This window comes from Alligator mississippiensis, chromosome 5, assembly GCF_030867095.1.
Source record: "Alligator mississippiensis isolate rAllMis1 chromosome 5, rAllMis1, whole genome shotgun sequence".
Classification (NCBI taxonomy): Eukaryota; Metazoa; Chordata; order Crocodylia; family Alligatoridae; genus Alligator; species Alligator mississippiensis.
Genome location: NC_081828.1, coordinates 79,767,019 through 79,785,515, shown reverse-complemented (window position 1 = coordinate 79,785,515; position 18,497 = coordinate 79,767,019). Strand labels below are relative to the sequence as shown.

Below are 18,497 nucleotides of genomic sequence, written 5' to 3'. Positions count from 1 at the left end.
GTGCTAGACAGTGTATTGAATTACTTTTTACCTATACAACGTGACATGAGCACTGAGTATTTGTGGGAGCACTGCTCTCCAGTTGGAAGACAAGCCTCAAGCAGTGTTGTCCAGCTCCATGTAATGTTACTAATCCAACATACTGATGTGTCCTGTATGACAAATATGCAGGTTTCCAAAGAGTCTAAATTTAGACTGTGTTGCCACTGCAGGGGATCCTGCTGCTGCTTTAACTACCGTGGCAGGCCAGGGCCACTGGTGTGAATGTTGCTCAGCTGGAGGAAGGACCTTTTGTGTGGCTGAATATACAGGTTCTGTCTCAGAAAGCCACACCAGGGGTTTTGCCAGCAGAGCTGTATTATCAACAGAGTGTGACCACGAAGCTTTGCCACCAGAACTGCGTAACAAGACCTTTGTTTTCTTTTTCTTCCTTTAAGAATAGAAAGCTTCTAGTATGCTTGTGCAGAATACCTTCACAATTTGAACAGAGTATAACCAAATAGTATTGTTTTCGTGAGTTTGTAGATGGCCTGAAAGAATGATTCAGTCAGGTGATTCATAGTGAATGACCTATCAGTCCCACTAAACTCAGTGAGGTGCTGATACATGTAAAGACTAACCATGATTCTTTAAAATGTCATCATTAACTAGGCAAAATCTTCTATTGGACCAACTGTATAGTAGGGAGAGCTGTTGAACAAGGTTATGGTGACCTGAGGAAGAGGAATTTGATAACCAAAAGCTTGTCCAACAGATCTCCCAACTATACAGCTAGTCTAATAAAAGATATTACAAAAAAATCTTTAGTCTTCTACATTTCCTGGACCATTGTGGAAACAATGATTCTCCAGTCTGACTGCTGTCATTCATTATTTAATTACCGATCATTGTAGCAGATGGAATAGCGAAGAGGTTGGGACTGAAGTCCAGAATGGGAAAGGGGAGCTGCTTTTGGAGGAAAGAATAGAAGACGTACAAAGACAGTAAAAGAAGAAAATACAGAAAAAGGAAAATGATGAAAGAAATAAAAATGGGCAGAAATAGTTATGGTATTAATGGTCAGATTATTGCACCATGTAGCGATGCTAAATAAGAGAGTGAGATGCCAACAAAATTAAAAAAAAAACCCTATTAATAGCTAGAGCTGATAAATTTTGTTTTTGTTTTGAAGAGTTCATAACAGAGCAATTTAAAAAAACCTTTTTAACCATGGATTGTTTTTTAAAATGACATTGAAATGATTTGGTGAATGACCCTTCTTGACAAATATTTTTTATATAAACTTGTAATTAAATTTTAGAATTTTGCATTAACTTTTTAATATTGTACTTCTTATTTTCACAAAACGTTGATTTAGATAAAAGGTCATTTTCTTTCCCCTTGCAACCCTCCCTCAGAGTAAAAAGGTTCAACCAGGTGTAGTAATAATAAAAAGTGTAGTTCATTATAAAGGTGATATTTTCTGCTTGATCTTGGTGCAGACCTATCTGTGATAGCAATGGGGGTTCTACCATTGATTGAAGGAATGGCACTTAGTGGCATCAACAACCTTTTAGAAGTGGCGGCTGCTTTAATGAAACTATGTCTGAAGACTGACTACTGCTAATGGTGTAGCCTGCTCCTCCTCCCCAGTGCTGACCTGCTGTACCATGGGTTACCAAACCCTGTTCTAAAGATCTTTGTTTCGGTGTGAGATTCATCTCTTTCTACAGAATGTCTTTGATACTCCACCCAGCTGGCAGCAGTATCTGCATCACAGTCAACTGATGGTCCTGATTGCTTGAAACATTTCAAATGAGATTATACATCTTATACTGTAGGGACCAGGCTTCACTGGCAGGAGGCATGTTTTATAACCTACTAAAGCTTTTTCAGTTCTAATTTCAATTATGGAGAAGGCCAGAAAAGTTCATCCCTGATTCAAACTATGTCACTTGCAAACAGAGCTAAGCAGGGCTTGAAAATTTTATGTCATATCTCTTCACTTGAGGATTACATCTAATAGCCACAGACTGATACTTAAGATTGCAGAGAGCCCTAGGTATGATGCATAATAGCCCCATCTACACAAGATGCTGACTGCACAGTAGCTTGTTACTCCCACTCAGTAGCGTCACATGGCAGTAACTCCAGTTACTGCACAGTCATTTAATACTTGTTTATACAAATACTAAATGACTGCACAGTAACAACTGTTCAGTCAGCATCTCATGTAGATGCAGCCAATGAGAAAGTAAGCTGTCTCATTCCAGTTGCTGGGAAGGGAGCTACTGGAATCTTACTAGGAACTAGCTGAAGGACTGGGCAGTCTTTCATGAAAGCCTCTGCTAAAGGCTGTGGGCAGCTGTTCATTTATTGCTACAAGTGCCATAGCACTTTTAAGCACTTCAAAAATGTAGCACTGCCAGGTGTGAACAGATTTGCAGAGCCTCCCCTGGCTGGAACACTGCAAACTCATCATGAAGGCGTTCTGGGACATGCTTTCCAGCCACATGACAATGGGATGCTTGCTCAGCCCTGCAACTCTGCTTCCCCTTCCTTTGACAGCAAGCTGTCACGGATCACTGGCATCCAGGCAGCTTTCAGTGACTCTCAACCCTTCTCTCTCTCCCGCCACTCCACTTAAAAGGGGAGGGAGAGAACAAAGCGCCAGAGGGACCAAGACACCCCGTATGGTGCTACATGTAACTGTACAGAACTTAAACATTGCTACAAAATGCAGAACTACAGAGAAGTTCCTGGTTCAATGAGGGTCATTTTTGTAGTGCTTCCCTTTTTATAGCACTTTCTCCATTTTTACACCAACGCAGGGGGTGTGCACTTCTGTCCACCCAACTGCTTCAAATATATCATCTGTCTATGGCCTTGAGAGTATTTTTCTTGTTACATAAATTTTTATTATTCAGGCAAGAAAAGATTAAATGAATATTGCTAAAAGTATGAATGTGTATGTAGCCTTAGTTGTTATAAAAGTAATAACAGAAATCAGATAATCTGTTATCATTTCCTAGTTCAAATGGTAGATAAAACTTGTAATAGGTGGACATTACCCGACTGATACTCCGAAAGTGTTGCAGCACACTAGTGTGTCATGAGAGCAATGGAAGTGTGCTGCAAGATCCCCTTGTGTAAGGAAGTAAATGATTTCCTCCTCTCTCCAGCCCCCTTTGCTTGCCCCAGCTACTTCAGCAGCACCTGCAACTGCTTCTCTGGGGGCCGTCACTGACGTTTTTGCCTTCTCATACCCTCCCTGCCCACAGGCAGTCCCTGTGCTGCCTCCCCCTGCTCTCTCTCTCTCTCTCACACACACACACACACACACACACACACACACACACACTCAATAGCATGCTCTGCTGCAAGAGGGTGGATGCACTGACAGACCTCCAAACCAGCTCATCCCCTCTATTCCTTCTATGTCCCCAGGGCCAGCAGAAGGGGCTGCAGGGGTGGTCACTAGCATGTGAGACCCTGCAGGAGCAGCAGCATCAGCGGGGTTTGCCCTCGCTCCCTAAGGTACAGATCAGGGGTCAGGAGAGGAGAGATGGAAAGAGCAGGTGCAGGAGGTTGAGGTCCTGTCCCCACCATGCCCTTAAGTGTCACCGACCAGGTCAGTGATTCTCAGCTTTTTTAACCTGAAGACCCTCCTCCATATAATATATATATATATATATATATATATATATATATATATAAATATTTAATATAAATATAAAATAATAAAATATATATTCTGAATGTAGATCTGTATCTGATTTTCAGCTGGGGTGCCATGAAATTCTGAAAAGTTATGGAGGGGTGGCTTGAGGCTTAAAAGGTTGAGAACCACTAGTATAGAAATTAATCCTTTGCTTAAAGAAAGATATATTCAGTGTCACTTTTTAAACAGTAAATCTCAGTAGTAATATGATTTTTTTTTCTGGCAGGGGAATGGATTGTACTATGTTTTGAAATGCATATAGATATATATTTCAAAACATATAACACATTCCTATATATTCCAAAACATATATAACACATCTATATCTATATATATCCATATCGTGATATAATATACCATACACACACACTTTTTTGGATGGAAAAGTTCTGCCAGATTGAATACAGATAAGAAGTGTGCCCCAGGTATCAAAAGTTTGGGAAATGCTGCTCTAATCCAATCCCAAATTTTAAGAACAGGTCAGCTAAATTAGATAATAGTCAATGCTGAGAGACATGAAAAAACAAAACAGCACTTTACCGGAAAAGGAAGTACATTAGTTTGACCCAGCTCCTCAGCGTCTGTATAGATCGGGCGCTTCAGCAGGGCTATTTGGCGCTTTTATCTAAAGCTGATTCAGTCAGTTATTAGATAAGTGCCAAAAGCCCTGCTGAAACACACGAGCTATACAGATGTTGGGCAAGCTGGGTCAAACTAACATAATGCCTGTTCTGGACATGCGCTGAGCTCGGCATGAGGGCACACCAAGCTGAAAGTAAAGTGCCAGGGAAGGGGGTTCACATCTATAAGCAGCCATAGATTCCAATACATATGAGAGAAAATCCTTGTTAAATATTATGCTCAAGGCTCATGCTTAAGGTTCATCCTTATAAGGCATTTAAAACTAAAGAAGATAAGTCAAGAAAAAGGGAAAATAAGAAGGAAATACTACCTTTAAAGTTCATTAGGAAGAACTACAACTTAAATATTTGCCTGTGCTCAATGTACCCATAAGTGGGGCAAACAATCCAAACTAAAATCACACTGCCTGCTTCTACCTGACTCTTAGAAGTAGGACTCCCCCCTGCTTCTATTCCCAGTGGAGCTGGACTGGCAGTGGACACTTGTTCTGAAGCTTACCAATAGAGACAAGGTTAACACTAGCATCTTGGCTTATGCATATTGGATCATTGGGCCTAGATGGGAGGTTGGATAATTTCAGGTTTAGCAATCCCACCTCCCTTGACACTGTTCTATAGTAGTTAAAGAGGTGTCTTGACCTTTTCATAAATATTTGCTAACTAGCTGTCGCAACTTCTTAAAGAATGTAGCAGTGATCACAATTGGTAACATATAAAAAAGATAAGAGATCACAGAGAGTCAATTTATTTTAGATGTGCATACCCAAAGGTGCCTTGATATCAATAGTTATTGTCACTGAGCTAAAAAAGGGAGGGGAAGAATTCTATGGAAACTTTCTCAGTCAGGTACAGGAATAACCTCAGAAATTTGCCAGGTCTTCATCTGATTCCACTAACCAAAGTCTCTCGTTCCTCAAAAATTAACTAGCTGTGTCCCTAACATATACTCGCACGAGTAGGAATGAAAATGAATGATTTATAAAAGCTATGTGGTCTTAAAAACCAGGAGTACCTGTTTTCAAGGCCTTTCCCTGAGTCCTTCTGGCAGGTTGAAGAGGTGGTGCTTACTCCTGCCTAATAGAAGTATGTAGTATCTGTGGGGTCCTGTCCCCAGTTTCCAGTTTTTGAGTTCTCTGTCTGACCATACAGCTTCAAGCATTTTGGAACAAAAGGATTCTTAACTTAGTTCTGCTTTCATTTGCCTTCCAAATCCAAGGGCTAAATACAAACAGTCAAGAAGTCCAAGGCTGAATCATTTCAATCTTTGCAGGTTAGCCTAAGCTGCATAAGTTGAACCAATAAACAAGTGAGCAGACAATTCAATTTTGATTCTAGAAGTGCAGTCACATGGCTGCAGTGGTCCAGGCTAAGCGCTGGGAGGCGCTACAGCATGCGTCTTTGTGACTTCTCACATCTTTCTTCCTTCTAAAGGGGAAGCATGTTTGTGTCTTGCTGTTCCTCTGTCTTGCTTTTATAGAACTAAGGAAAGTTAACAGCTGAGAACAGCACTCAAAGAATTGAAATTAATTGCTGAGTTAATTTGATCCCTACAAGAGTTTTATTGTGGGTGGCTTACTCTTTTCAGTTTGCTCAGTTTCAGTAGAAGTTTTCCCCAATTAAAAAAAGTGGATAAAGGACAAAGTTTCTGCTTTCTATAGGTGCAGCTCTTACTGATTTCAGTGGGGGCTGATTCCATGTTATTAAGAGACAAATTTGGGCTTGAGTGTGAAGAAGGTAATAATATGGGCCTTATCTCAGAACTATGAGGAAATTGCTTTTGCCTTTTTCACATATCTGTGGGCATGTCTACAGAAGACCCTTAGCTTCACATTAGCATAGTTTAGTGAGAAATAAGCATGTGCGTCTACACATGCACATGCTTACTTCACAGTAAATCTCCCTAATCCCGAGTAACTTTGCTACCTGCAAATGGAAATTGCAAATTTACATGAGATTACTAATGGCACCGTAGTGCTCATGTAAACATCTAACTAGGACCAAAATCTGCTCCTGATCAGCCCATCCATCAAGGGATGGGAGATTGCTCCCTGCCCCCAGGAGCTGCCTGCTGCTGGGGTGGGCTCTGCCACAGGAGCCCAGGTGGTGACTATGTCCCCCTGCCCAAGCAGCAGGGAGCTCCAAGCCCCCAACTTCGAGATCAGGAACAGGGAGTGGGGGCTGGGAGATCCTTATCTCCCAGCCTCCATTTTGCCATTACAGTTGGGGAATGGGGGGCTGGGAGACCCTTACTTCCCAGTGCCGGCTCCGCACCTACAGGGCTGGTGCTAGGAGATCCTTATCTCCCAGCCTGAGCTCCATGGTCACAGGGCTTGGGCTGGGAGACCCTTATCGTCCAGCCTGAGCTCTGCAGTTGTGGGGCTCAGGCAGGGAGACCGTGGGACTCATGCTGGGAGATAAGAGTCTGGCAGGGGCAAGGAGCTGACTCCATGGACTGCTGTAAAAAAAAACAAACAAAAAAACCCCCACCAATCAAGAATTTCTGCAATACCCAATTGTGATTCCATTTCCTGGAAACGTTATGGAAAAGCGAGATTATCCCATGACTGGGACAAATTTATCCTTCTACCAAGTGTCTGAGGTATTATGTAGGGTTTAAAAACAAGCAGTTCAGTTGAAGTGTATATCTTGTCAGATCAACTCTGAGATAAGAAACTTTCATTATGGCCTAATAATTTTTAAGCCAATATCATGATTTTTGACACTGGAGATTGGTAATTCTGATGTCAGAATTTTGCGGTTTGTGAAAACTTAAAAACTCACAAGCCTTTCTATGTGTACTACTAAATCTATTTTTATAATATCTCATCAGTGGCCCCTTATTGCATTGATTACTGCAGTAAAGTATTATCAGAAATCTCCATATAATAGTCAAAATTTCCAAAGTCTAATGTTTATTTTTTTCCCAGAGATCCACTTGCTGCATAGCAAATTAGATAGAATTCACTTCTTTGCTTCAGCCTACATTTTGTCTAAAGAAATGCTATACTGAGGCATTGATTTGATGATCAAATTATTTCAGTGTTAATTTCCACTACAGTCTGAATACCGTGTTATCTTTTGCCTATTCTAAAAAGTGAAATATTGATTCTAACCTAGTAAAATCTGAAGCTAAAATTATGGGGGGGGGGGGGGGGGTTTCCTGATAGCACTAGGGACTACTGTCTGGTAGAGCTGGCTGCTAGCTGCCCTACTGGCAAATCGGGGCAGGGGGCTGGGACCTGCCCCTCCCCTGCAGCTCTTTCCAAGTCCCCTGCCCCTGCTCAGGGAACCAGGGCCAGGAGATCCCTGCTGCTGGGGCAAGGGGTCATTGTCCCTGCCCCAGCAGCAGGCAGCCCCCCTCCCACCCCGCCCTGGCTGTGTGACAGTTGTCTCCTGACACAGTGCTCTCTGCCAGCCCCTGGACTAGCACCCCGGGGAGCCTGGAGCTCCCCCCAGTGTCAGCTGGGGCCTATTGCAGGGCTATAGGAAACTTGGTGCAAATATGCTCCCTAATCCTCACATTTGTAGATGCCTGCCCAAGAACATTTACTCCGAATTAGTTTACACCAGAGTAAATCTAGGCCAGAGTAAATGCATGTGTAGACTCCCCTTGTAAATAGGTTTCTTTGTTTTTGTAGGCGACCTTAACATTGGGCTACTGGACTTTCTCCTGTTTGGCAGTCTGATTGCAGCAGTGGATCCAGTTGCGGTTTTGGCTGTGTTTGAGGAAGTCCACGTCAATGAAGTTCTGTTCATCATTGTTTTTGGAGAATCACTGCTAAATGATGCTGTGACTGTGGTAAGAGGATTTGTGCACAATTCCTAAAGGTTTTTACTGAAATAATACATTCCTTATGACATAAAATAGTATATAGTGGTCTTTTCTATATGCGACGCTGACTGAGCAGTAGCTCATTACTGCTGCACAGTAGCTTGTTACTGCTGCGCAGTAGTAACAAGCTACTGCTCAGTCAGCATCACCAAGAAGCCATTCGGGGATGCTACTGTGCAGTAACTCTGGTTACTGTGTAGTCATTTAGTATGTGTGTATGCAAATACTAAATGACTGCACAGTAACAACTGCCCAGTCAACATCTCATGTAAATGCGGTCAGTGTATCTTTTCATGTTTTCTGAGTCAGGTACTGCCCAGAAGTTTTACTAGAGTGTCCTGGGTCTGTGCCTTATTTGCAAAAATGTACTGTGAACATAAAATAGTTGAATATAAGTTATTTGGTGCATTTTTGTTCTCTGATTGGATGAATATTTAAAATAATGCTTCTGATACAAATACTTTTCTAGTCATCATGTCTATTGTGAGTTGAATATATGTCTAAATGCTCTCCCAAACAGGAATGTTTTCCTGAATCGGGACCGTATTGAACAGATGTGCTACCTCCATGATGTTTGATACTGGGAAATGCTCTGTACATTCTTGCTTCTGTCCAGAGACATTTAATATCAATGCCTGCTTTTTCTTTACTTGGTAAAGTTTATGCCAGTGGGGTGCCTGACAATTTAGGTGTATAGGTGAGCTATTTGAAAAGTGCCAGAGTGAGTATGGTCATGGGTCTGAAGGGGAAGTATGATGGTAAATTCTGATATGAATTTTTAAAGACATTTTTCATAATTTATTTTTCAATGATAAACCCAATTTCTAAAAGTTTGCAAATCCTGTTAAAGCTGCCTAAAAGCCAAGATATTTTTACCAAGAACTTGTTATTTCTGGTTTTTCATCCAAAAAAAAAGTTTGGAAAGTGTAAACCCTTCCTATTATTTTGATTAAGAATTTTTTGTGCAAAAAATCTGTCAGCAAAAAATGTTGAAAGTTTCTGTAAATGTGAACCTGTTAAAAGCCCTCACTGAAGTCACTATGTTGGTTTTAAAAGGATATTTTTGAATGAGAATTATAATCCAGGAAGCAGCAGAATGTTTTGTTCTACTTTTTCTAGATCCTCCTTCACTATCTATGCCTCTTTTTAGAAATTGTCTGACAAGCAGGAGATAAGATATCGGGCGATGCCACGGTGATTGACAGTCTAGAAAACCCTTAGATACGCAGACTTAACCACTAGCCAGAGGCATAACTATCATATTTTCTAGATTTCATATTTGCCATGTTTTGACCTGTTATTAATTCACTATGTGATTTTTTTTTTCCAACTGTTACAGTTTAACAAAAAATCAAGTTATCTAATGCCAGGCCCATATTTGGGATAATTTTAACTGGTTTTAATTAAAAAATATATACTAAGTGAAGTCACTTTTTTCCTTTTAGGTTCTCTACAATGTCTTTGAGTCTTTTGTTGCAATAGGAGCAGAAAATGTAACTGGGGTGGACTGTGTAAAAGGCATAGGTGAGTAAAGTTAACTCTGTGTTACACCACTGATAAAACATGTGTAGACTTTAAAAGATTAAATACTTACAACTGTATCACATGATGGTCTTTTGCTGTTACTTTTCCCCTTCCATCTATACCCTCAGATTTTGGTGGCACACAGAATAAACCCATATTTGCATGTCCTGGACATTTGAGAATTCTGAGAGAGGAATTTTAATCTCTATAGATGCTGTTGGGTATTGGACCTGGCTTCTGAGCTCCAGGGCTAGGGACAGACATTACAAATAAACCAGTTTAAGTAGTCAGAAACTGGTTTAAATCTGTAACAGACAGATGTTCAGTGCACATAAACCAGTTTGAAAATGGCTGAAAACCATTTGAGATAAACCTGGTTGAATGTAGTATCAGACTTAATTGATTTGGGTCAAACTGGTTTATGCAAAGTCTGTCCCAGACCCCTTGCTGGTTTAAGATAAACCAGATACCCCCAACATCCCAGCATTCTCTCTGGGATGGGTGGAGCTCTCTGTTCCACAGCAGAGCTGCCCCGCCCCCCTCCCTGGCTGGAGCTTGGCTGAGACTGCAGGCATCTACCTGGCTTTCCCCTGCTCCCCCCCACTCCCCTCCCCTCCCTACTTCCTTCTAAGCAGGGATTCCCCCATCCCCTCTGCCTTACACAGACACCTCTCAGCATTAGCTAGCAGACCATGTGCTGGCTACATGCTGTGGCAGAATCAACAGGTAGCTGGTAATGTCCCATTGTTGTATTCTTAATGGGGTGATAAACACTGTGTTAGGGGTGATAAACTCTGTGCTATCAATTCCCTGCTGGGCTGGTCAGAAGTGGGGGAACACCTCCCTAATCAGAGCATCCTGCTGGGGCCTCTCCACACCCCCTTCAGCTTAACACTGTGGAAGGAAAGCGAAGGCTGCTCTGGTGCCCCCTGGCTTCTCACCTGAGTCACTACAGGCATGTACCTGCATTTATGGGATGTCTGCACAGCTACAAACTGATTCAGCCTAACCAGGTTAGACTAAACTGCAAAGATTGAATCAATTCAGGCTCAGGCTTTTTGAATGTCTGCACCTAGCCCAAAGCAGTAACTGATTTAGGAGGTTAAGACCAGATGACTTGACAGTTATATATGTGATCATAATCCTGCCACACGAGGTCTACTGTTTCAGAATCATTTCAGCACAATAGCTGTAACCTGCTGTCTTCCTGCAGAAGTAGTGTTTCTTTTGCCATAGAACTGTAGTACAAGGGCTAGCTTATATGTGATTACCATCAGATACCCAGCATTTGTTAAGGGTTATTAAGCAGTGTCGATACTGATCTTCCCCATTACAAGCTTAAGAGAATGCTGTACTGTTTCAGGAACTACTTCGTTAATGGTGATCTGTGTATATTATTTTTCTGTGGTTTGGGAAGCATTTGCATTTATGGAACAATGAAGAAAACTTGCTTGGGGAATACTTAAGGATTTGGGGTAATTTCACAAGAATTAACTAGTGTTTTCCTTGGAATTTTGCAAATGTTAATGTACTAAAAAATGGTAAATTTGTGGCATTCTTTGGATTATATTTTTGGAAGTTGGGATTCTTAGGCTATCTTCCAAATTTTTCTTTATCTCATTAGCCATTTGATAGGAAAATTAGTAACAATTAAGCCAATTAATCCTGCAATACTATCTTTGTTAATTTGTATTTGTTCTTGTTTCAGTGTCTTTCTTTGTGGTAAGCCTGGGTGGGACACTCGTTGGCGTTGCTTTTGCATTCCTGCTGTCCCTGGTCACTCGTTTTACCAAACACGTTAGAATTATTGAACCCGGATTTGTGTTTATCATCTCATATCTGTCTTACCTCACAGCAGAGATGCTTTCTCTTTCTGCCATCCTTGCGTAAGTCCTTCATTTTATCAGTTTTTTCCCCTTGGCAGCACTGGAGAGGGAGCATAGTTTTTTAACATAAATGACAGGGAAGAGTTAAACCAGACAAGAAGACTACAGAATGCCAGACTAACAAAGTTTATTCTTCAGTTACAGTTATAAGCCACTAATGGATTGTGAATCCCAAACACCTCTTCTAGTCAGTCCTGAAAAGGAGTTTGACGTTTCCAGTGTCTACTCTTTAGTATGAAGGCTGCTTTGGTAGAATAGAAACTTATTTCTTGGTCTTCTAATGCAGTGTTTCTCAACCCATGGGTTGCAACCCAAAAGTAGGTCACAAGAATATATAAAAGAGTGTCAGCAACCTTTAAAAATGGATTCTCCTTTAAAGGAGAACAACATGGAAAACTATGCCTTGCAGGCTGGCAGAGTTCAAACTGCAAGGGGTTGCCAAGGGCTCCGCTTGCCCCACACAGTGGTGGCGGGGGAAGGCAGGGGGCAGTGGGTCAGGAGTGAGGGACACCATCAGGGCCAGGAGGCTGTTTTCTATTTAAACTGTTTATTGGGTCAGAACTGACCATCAATGTTTACAAAAGGGTACTGGTACAAAAAAGGTTGAGAACCACTGCTCTAATGGTATTAGTACTCATTCCAGCTGCCCTTTTTCCAGTCAATTTGTGATGACTAAACAGCCAGATTCAAGGGAATGTCACTTTCTGTTGTTCTGGCCTGTCCTCTAAAATTTTTGAATATCCAAATTGTATATTATTCTTTTAAACTTTTGCCATGTGGCCAAGTCAATCAACCAAAACTTGCTAACAGGATAAACAGGGTAAGCTTTCCTGTTCTGTGTGGAGTCCCAGTACAATCTTTACCCACTGATGTACGTTGAGTTGGAACATGCCTTTAATCTCAGTTTTGCTTACCCACTTTCAGATGTTATTAGCCTCTAGTGTTTTACATGCTTTCATCATCAAAAGCAGTTCTGCAGCAAGTATCTTCAAGATTGGGAGAACCCACTGCAAAAAAATTATTAGCTTAGATTTATATCTAAGTAAACACATGCTTTAAAGTATTGGCTGTGAAATAGTATGGAAACCCAAATGGCAGAAGAAGCAGGAGTGCTTTTATGGGCTAATTAAATGTTGTTATCTACAGATTTTTAGGTGGTGATTGTTTGTGGTACACATTCTGCCTAAACCTAACTTGACAGTGTTCACTGGAGTGTCTGCCTTAAGTTTAGGAGTCTGATTTGTAGCCGTGTCGGTCTGAGACAAAGAGGAGTACAAAACTAATATTCTTGGTTCAGAGGTGATACCTTTTATTAAACCAACTGAAAAATAGCAAAAACATTCTTTGTAAGCTTTCGGGCACTCACGCCTTTCTTCAGCCGAAAGAAGGGTGTGTGCGCCCAAAATCTTGCAAAGAAAGATTTTTTTTTTTTGCTATTTTTAGTTGACCTAATAGAAGGTATCACCTCTGAACCCAGAATTTTAGAGTTTTGTATTCCTCTTTGCCTTAGTTTCTGAGAATTCTTAAACTTACAGTTTAATTTTTTGTCATAATTTGACAGCTTGGATGGCAAAGGGAAATACGTTACAACAAGTGTTATTCAACAGATGATGGATTTCTTTTCAGGATAACTCAACAAATAATGGGTTTCTTTTCAGGATAACTTTCTGTGGCATCTGCTGTCAAAAATATGTCAAAGCTAATATTTCTGAGCAGTCTTCTACTACTGTGAGATATACCATGAAAATGATGGCTAGTGGAGCTGAGACTATTATCTTCATGTTCCTGGGAATTTCAGCTGTAAATCCTGATATCTGGACCTGGAACACAGCTTTTATACTCTTAACATTGGTCTTCATCTCAATATTCAGAGTCATTGGTAAGGTAAACAATTTTCCTGCTGTAGCCATATATTAAAATTTGGAGTCTTGTTGCAACAACATACTTTCATGCCATAGAGGATCTTGGAGGCTTGTACATATGTAACTTTCATTATTTTGGGTTAAAGTTATGACTGTTCCTTAGAAAAAAAATAGATTAGGCCTCATCAGTCACTGAAATGATGATAGTTTTTAATAGGATATGTGTGGTGGCACACCTAATTAGTCCAAGGACTAGTTCCCTGAATTTTCCTGCTGTAATGTACAGCATGGATGTGTTAGATAAATGGGGATTTTTGTTAGAATTTGCAACCTAAAAAAAAACCTTGCACATTATATTAATCATGTCTTTACTCAGCCATCTCTTTCGGCTCAATAATTAAGAGCTTGGATTAAGCTAATTTATTTTTTTAGGTACACTTCGTATTTAGAGCATGGTGACATAAGAGCTATATACAATTTCAGCTCAGATTCACTGTCATAACATGGAGATAATTTCCAATGATTGGTGAAAACAAAGAGTGAATGTCTTTAGTTGACACCAGAGGCACCCCAATTGAGAACCAATGAGGCAGCACAATGGTGGTTCTCAACTGGGGCAGCGCCAAATTTGAAACATTGTGGAAGAGTACTTTGATTCTAAAAAGATCAAGAACCACTGACCTGCACAAAATAAGCTTGGTGTAATTTCTTTACAGTTTCTGCATGTGTACAACAAAGACACATGCATTTTTTACCCAAGAGTTACCTGATCATATTACACAGCTGTCTTTTTTGCAATATCACAACACTTAACAAAACAGTAATTAAACAACATAGACTTACTAATAGCTACACTATAGGAATACACTTAAATAAAAATTCCAAATAACTATTATTTGAAACTAATTCATCTTTATAGTGACAATACAGTGATATAATCCCAGTTGCACACTGGATGTCTACAGTGGCACAGGCACTCATTCTTTTTTGTGGGGGGACCCTCCCTATGTCTGTTCATTTGTAGGGTATTCTGCCTAGGTTTTTGCTGTTTTCCACTTAACCATGTCTACTTATGCCATTTTAATAGACTTTTTAAACTTTGGTCTTTTATCATTTTGAGGTAAAGTGAGAAAACTAATACCATCACTAGAGTTGCTGTATAAAAAGAAGGGAGCATCTCAGTGCTGACCGTTTTTTTATAAATGTGATTACCAAAATCAACAATAACAACAAGAGTGGAAATTAAAGCAATTAAACTACAAGGTTGACTAAAATTACTGGAGGCCTGGTGTTGCTGCCTTAACTAATTACGGCTCGTGTTCTCCTGCAGGATTCACAGCAGTTATCTGAATATATTTACAAAGATCTGTCTTACTAGCAGACGGTGATCATAGCTGTTTGTTGGAACAAAAAAGACTGCTTCCAGCTAGAGGTGACCCAAAAAGGAGGACGCTTGCTAATTGCTACCCATAGCATGCACAGCATCCCTTTATGGGGGTGCCTGCAGTTACTCATCTGGAAGCAACATGATGTTTCCCACTTTCTTGATCTCCTGCTGAGGGAGCCTCTCCACAGACCCACAGTGTAGATGGAGTGTTGGCATAATGCCACTAGTGTATGGTCAAAGAAATCAGTGGTATGGCTTCTTCAGAAGATACTAGAAATTCATCTCTTCTTCCTCCACTTGTGCATTGTGCAGCACATTGTGTTGCCAAGGGTCTCCTGGACTGGGACCCCTACTACCAATGGTAGTGGAGTGTTCTGGTGAAATCCTGGCTAATGGGAGTTTTGCCATTGACCTCAAATGAATCAGAATGTATCCAGTGGGCCCACGCTAGAGGCTAGCACCCCTCATACAACTCCTATATGACTCCCATAGCTGGCCCTTAGATAGAGTAGGATTTCTGGCTACCAGGGCAAGCTGCATCTATTTCCTTTGATTAGAAGTGAAGGAGAAGGTCACAAGGGCTGCAAGGTAATTATAAGAAGAGAATCATAAATGTAGAAAGGGATTTTGCTTGTAAGAGATGATCAGACTATTTTTTGCAACATGTGGATGAGACTTTGACATTTTTGTTTATAGGGGTCGTTATACAGACGTGGATTCTAAACCATTACAGAATGGTCCAGCTTGGAATAATAGATCAGGTAGTGATGTCGTATGGTGGATTACGTGGAGCTGTTGCTTTTGCCCTGGTTGCACTTCTGGATAAGAACAAAATGAAAGCAAAAAACCTGTTTGTCAGCACAACTATCATCGTTGTGTTCTTCACTGTTATATTCCAGGTAATATAGTTACTTGATCTGGTTTCTTTCCGAAAAAGAGGAGACCCCCAAAAGGCATCGTGGTAGCACTAAATTGAAAGTAGCTCTCAACTGTGGCTTATATAGTTTCAGTGAGCCAGAAGCATAATTGGCTTTATAATTTTAGTAACAAGGATCCCACTTTATGCTTTCACATGGCTCCACATGGGACAAAACACAATTTGCTCTGTTCTAAAAAATGTTCTGCCTTGAATGAAGTGTATTAATAGAGTTCAAGTTAATGACATCTTTCACGTCCACTGAATAAGTAGAGGGGAGCAGTCATTTCTTGTTTACTACATTTTTAAATATTAAAATGCTTTACCAAACATCATCTTAAGCACAAGGTTTAGCTTCTAAACAGTGAAGTGCTGTATAGACAGAGCAGGGAGGAGGGGAAGGGAAGTGAAATCCCAGCCCTCCAACAGTAAATAGGAGTTTTGCCTTTGACCTCAGCAGGCCCAAAATGTTGCTAAGCATACTCATACTGGAGTGTCCCTCATGTCACTTATATGAGTTCAGACTTTTGATAGAGTATGATGTTATTTAGCTTCTAAATAAAATTACAATTTCCAGCTGAAGAAATCACCATTGACTGTACTTGGGGCTATGCTACACACCATCTGAGGAGGTCTCTCAAAAAAAAATTACAGTGTTCTTAGAGTCTTGGTTTTTGAACACTGGACAATTTGTTATTTTCCTACAGCTTAGAATAGGTGTCAATCAGGTTTCTAAAGTGATTGTTGAAATGTTTATTGTAATGTCTCATTGTCTAGGGTTTGACCATCAAGCCTTTGGTCCAGTGGCTGAAAGTGAAGAAAAGTGAACACAGGGACCCCAAACTGAATGAGAAGCTCCATGGCAGGGTAAGGTTTTAAAAGCACTATCCTCAGGGTTTGTGGTTTGTAATAGAAACAATTAACAGTGGTGGGGAAAAATAGAACAACATTTCTAAACAGGTTATCAAGAACCTTTCCTTTTTTGATTGGAAACTTTTACTGAATTGAAATATTGCTGAGTTAATCGGGCCCAAAGTGCTTGCAAATCAAATTGTTTGGTTAAGGAAAGATATATGAAATGTACATTTACATGCACAATATACACCACAGGCTTTTTTCTCAGTTTGTTGATTATGTGAGGGTTTTTTTCCTCAGTTGTTAAAACATTTCTTTCTTTTTTTTAAGTCACCTGCAGGTTATGGGCACATCCTGCAGTCAGATAACTGAATAGTTGAAATAATTGGCTGTAATTTCAGCCAGTTTGAGAAATGATGGTTGGGTTGGCCTTTTTGTCTTTTAAGTGCATTGTGCATCACAGATAGATCATCAGAAACAGAAAGCACTGTGGAAGACAACCTACCCAACTTCTGGAACAGTGGAGATACTATTTATTCTTCCTTTGGACAAATTAGTAATGGCATCTTGACTTTAGGCTCACAGGGTAAAGTAAAAAAACAAAAATTATTTTACAATTGGCTATTTATGTAAAGACATAATAGGCTGAGCAATGAACTTGCAACTTGCAAAATTGTTCAGTCCTGCTCCTGAGTGAGTCGGAGGACTCCAATTTGAACATTACCAAACAGCTAAGATGTTTATGCTTACTCTTGCTGGTCTGTTGAGATGGCATTTGTTTTGAAGAGAAATGAAAGGAAATCTTCATGAATGCCCACGAAAAAGCAAAAACATGCAAACCACCTGTAAATATACATTCATATTTTATTCTTTTTTCCATCAATTAAAATGCTATCTAGTCACATTTTTGTCAGGTGCCTTTGTGCAAGTAACAAGCTAGGGGTGAAGTGATGCCATTAACCAGATTCCTTCACTGGGTCCAGGGTAACACTGCACCACTACAACAGGAGTCCCAGTAGACATTGTGTCTCAGGGCTGTTCATTGCCTCCAGGAGCTTGTAGGAGGTGCAGCCCTGTGCTGCCCTTGAAAGGATGCATACTCCTGGCCAGTATTAGATAGGTATCTTCCTTGTATCACCTTTCGCTGAACGTCTGTGGCTGTGTTATATATTTGCTGAAGTCACATTTAGCATTGTAGATATATTCTATTCAGTAATAAGGCTAATCAAGTGCAACAGTCACCCAATGCCTTATTCAAAATCTGTTGATTAGTAGGTCCCCTAAAAACAGTCAGATATTCAGGATAAAGTTTTTTAGAAACTATGCAAACAAAACGCCAAATTCTGCTCTCAATCTCATTGACCTAAATCTGGGGTCAGAGTAATTCCACGTAAATAAATTGAGTTATACCCTTGTCAGTGGCTACAACTGTACAAGCAGCCGACTGCGCAGTTGTTACTGCACAGTTATTTAGTTCTTTGATAAGCAAGTATGAAATGACTGAAAAGTAATTGGTGTTACTGCAGAATGAGCTACTGCTCAGTAGTTTGTTACTACTGCATAGTAAGAGCATGTCATGGTTAGTGTCTGGCAATGCTACTGTATGGTAGCAACAAGCTACTGCACAGTAGTGTCTCATCTAGACATGCCCAGTTATTACTTTTTTTTCTTTTATAAGTGCATAAACCATTGTTACTGCCTCTTCTAAACCAGTTAGTCGTTTCACACTCTGTCCTTTTAGCTCTTTGTCCATTCTTCTGGAGAGTAGACATTTCCCTCAGCAGAGAAGGAACAGCCATCTTTATTTTAACTCTGCCTAATACTCAATACCTGGGACCAAGTTTTGTCCTCAGTGGCTGCATCTACATGAGTAGGGTACTACACAGTTGTTAGT

General features: G+C 40.4%; 1 protein-coding gene across 2 annotated transcripts in view; it reads left to right on the top strand.

The window, feature by feature from the left end:
* SLC9A3 (solute carrier family 9 member A3) overlaps nt 1-18,497 on the top strand; it is a 96,529-nt gene that overhangs the window by 53,645 nt on the left and 24,387 nt on the right. For both annotated transcript variants that reach the window (XM_019485508.2, XM_006259235.3), the window contains exons 3-8: nt 7,980-8,140; nt 9,619-9,697; nt 11,406-11,583; nt 13,242-13,462; nt 15,529-15,731; nt 16,526-16,615. In XM_019485508.2, the coding sequence (XP_019341053.1) occupies nt 7,980-8,140; nt 9,619-9,697; nt 11,406-11,583; nt 13,242-13,462; nt 15,529-15,731; nt 16,526-16,615 (932 nt within the window). The remainder of the gene's footprint in view (nt 1-7,979; nt 8,141-9,618; nt 9,698-11,405; nt 11,584-13,241; nt 13,463-15,528; nt 15,732-16,525; nt 16,616-18,497) is intronic.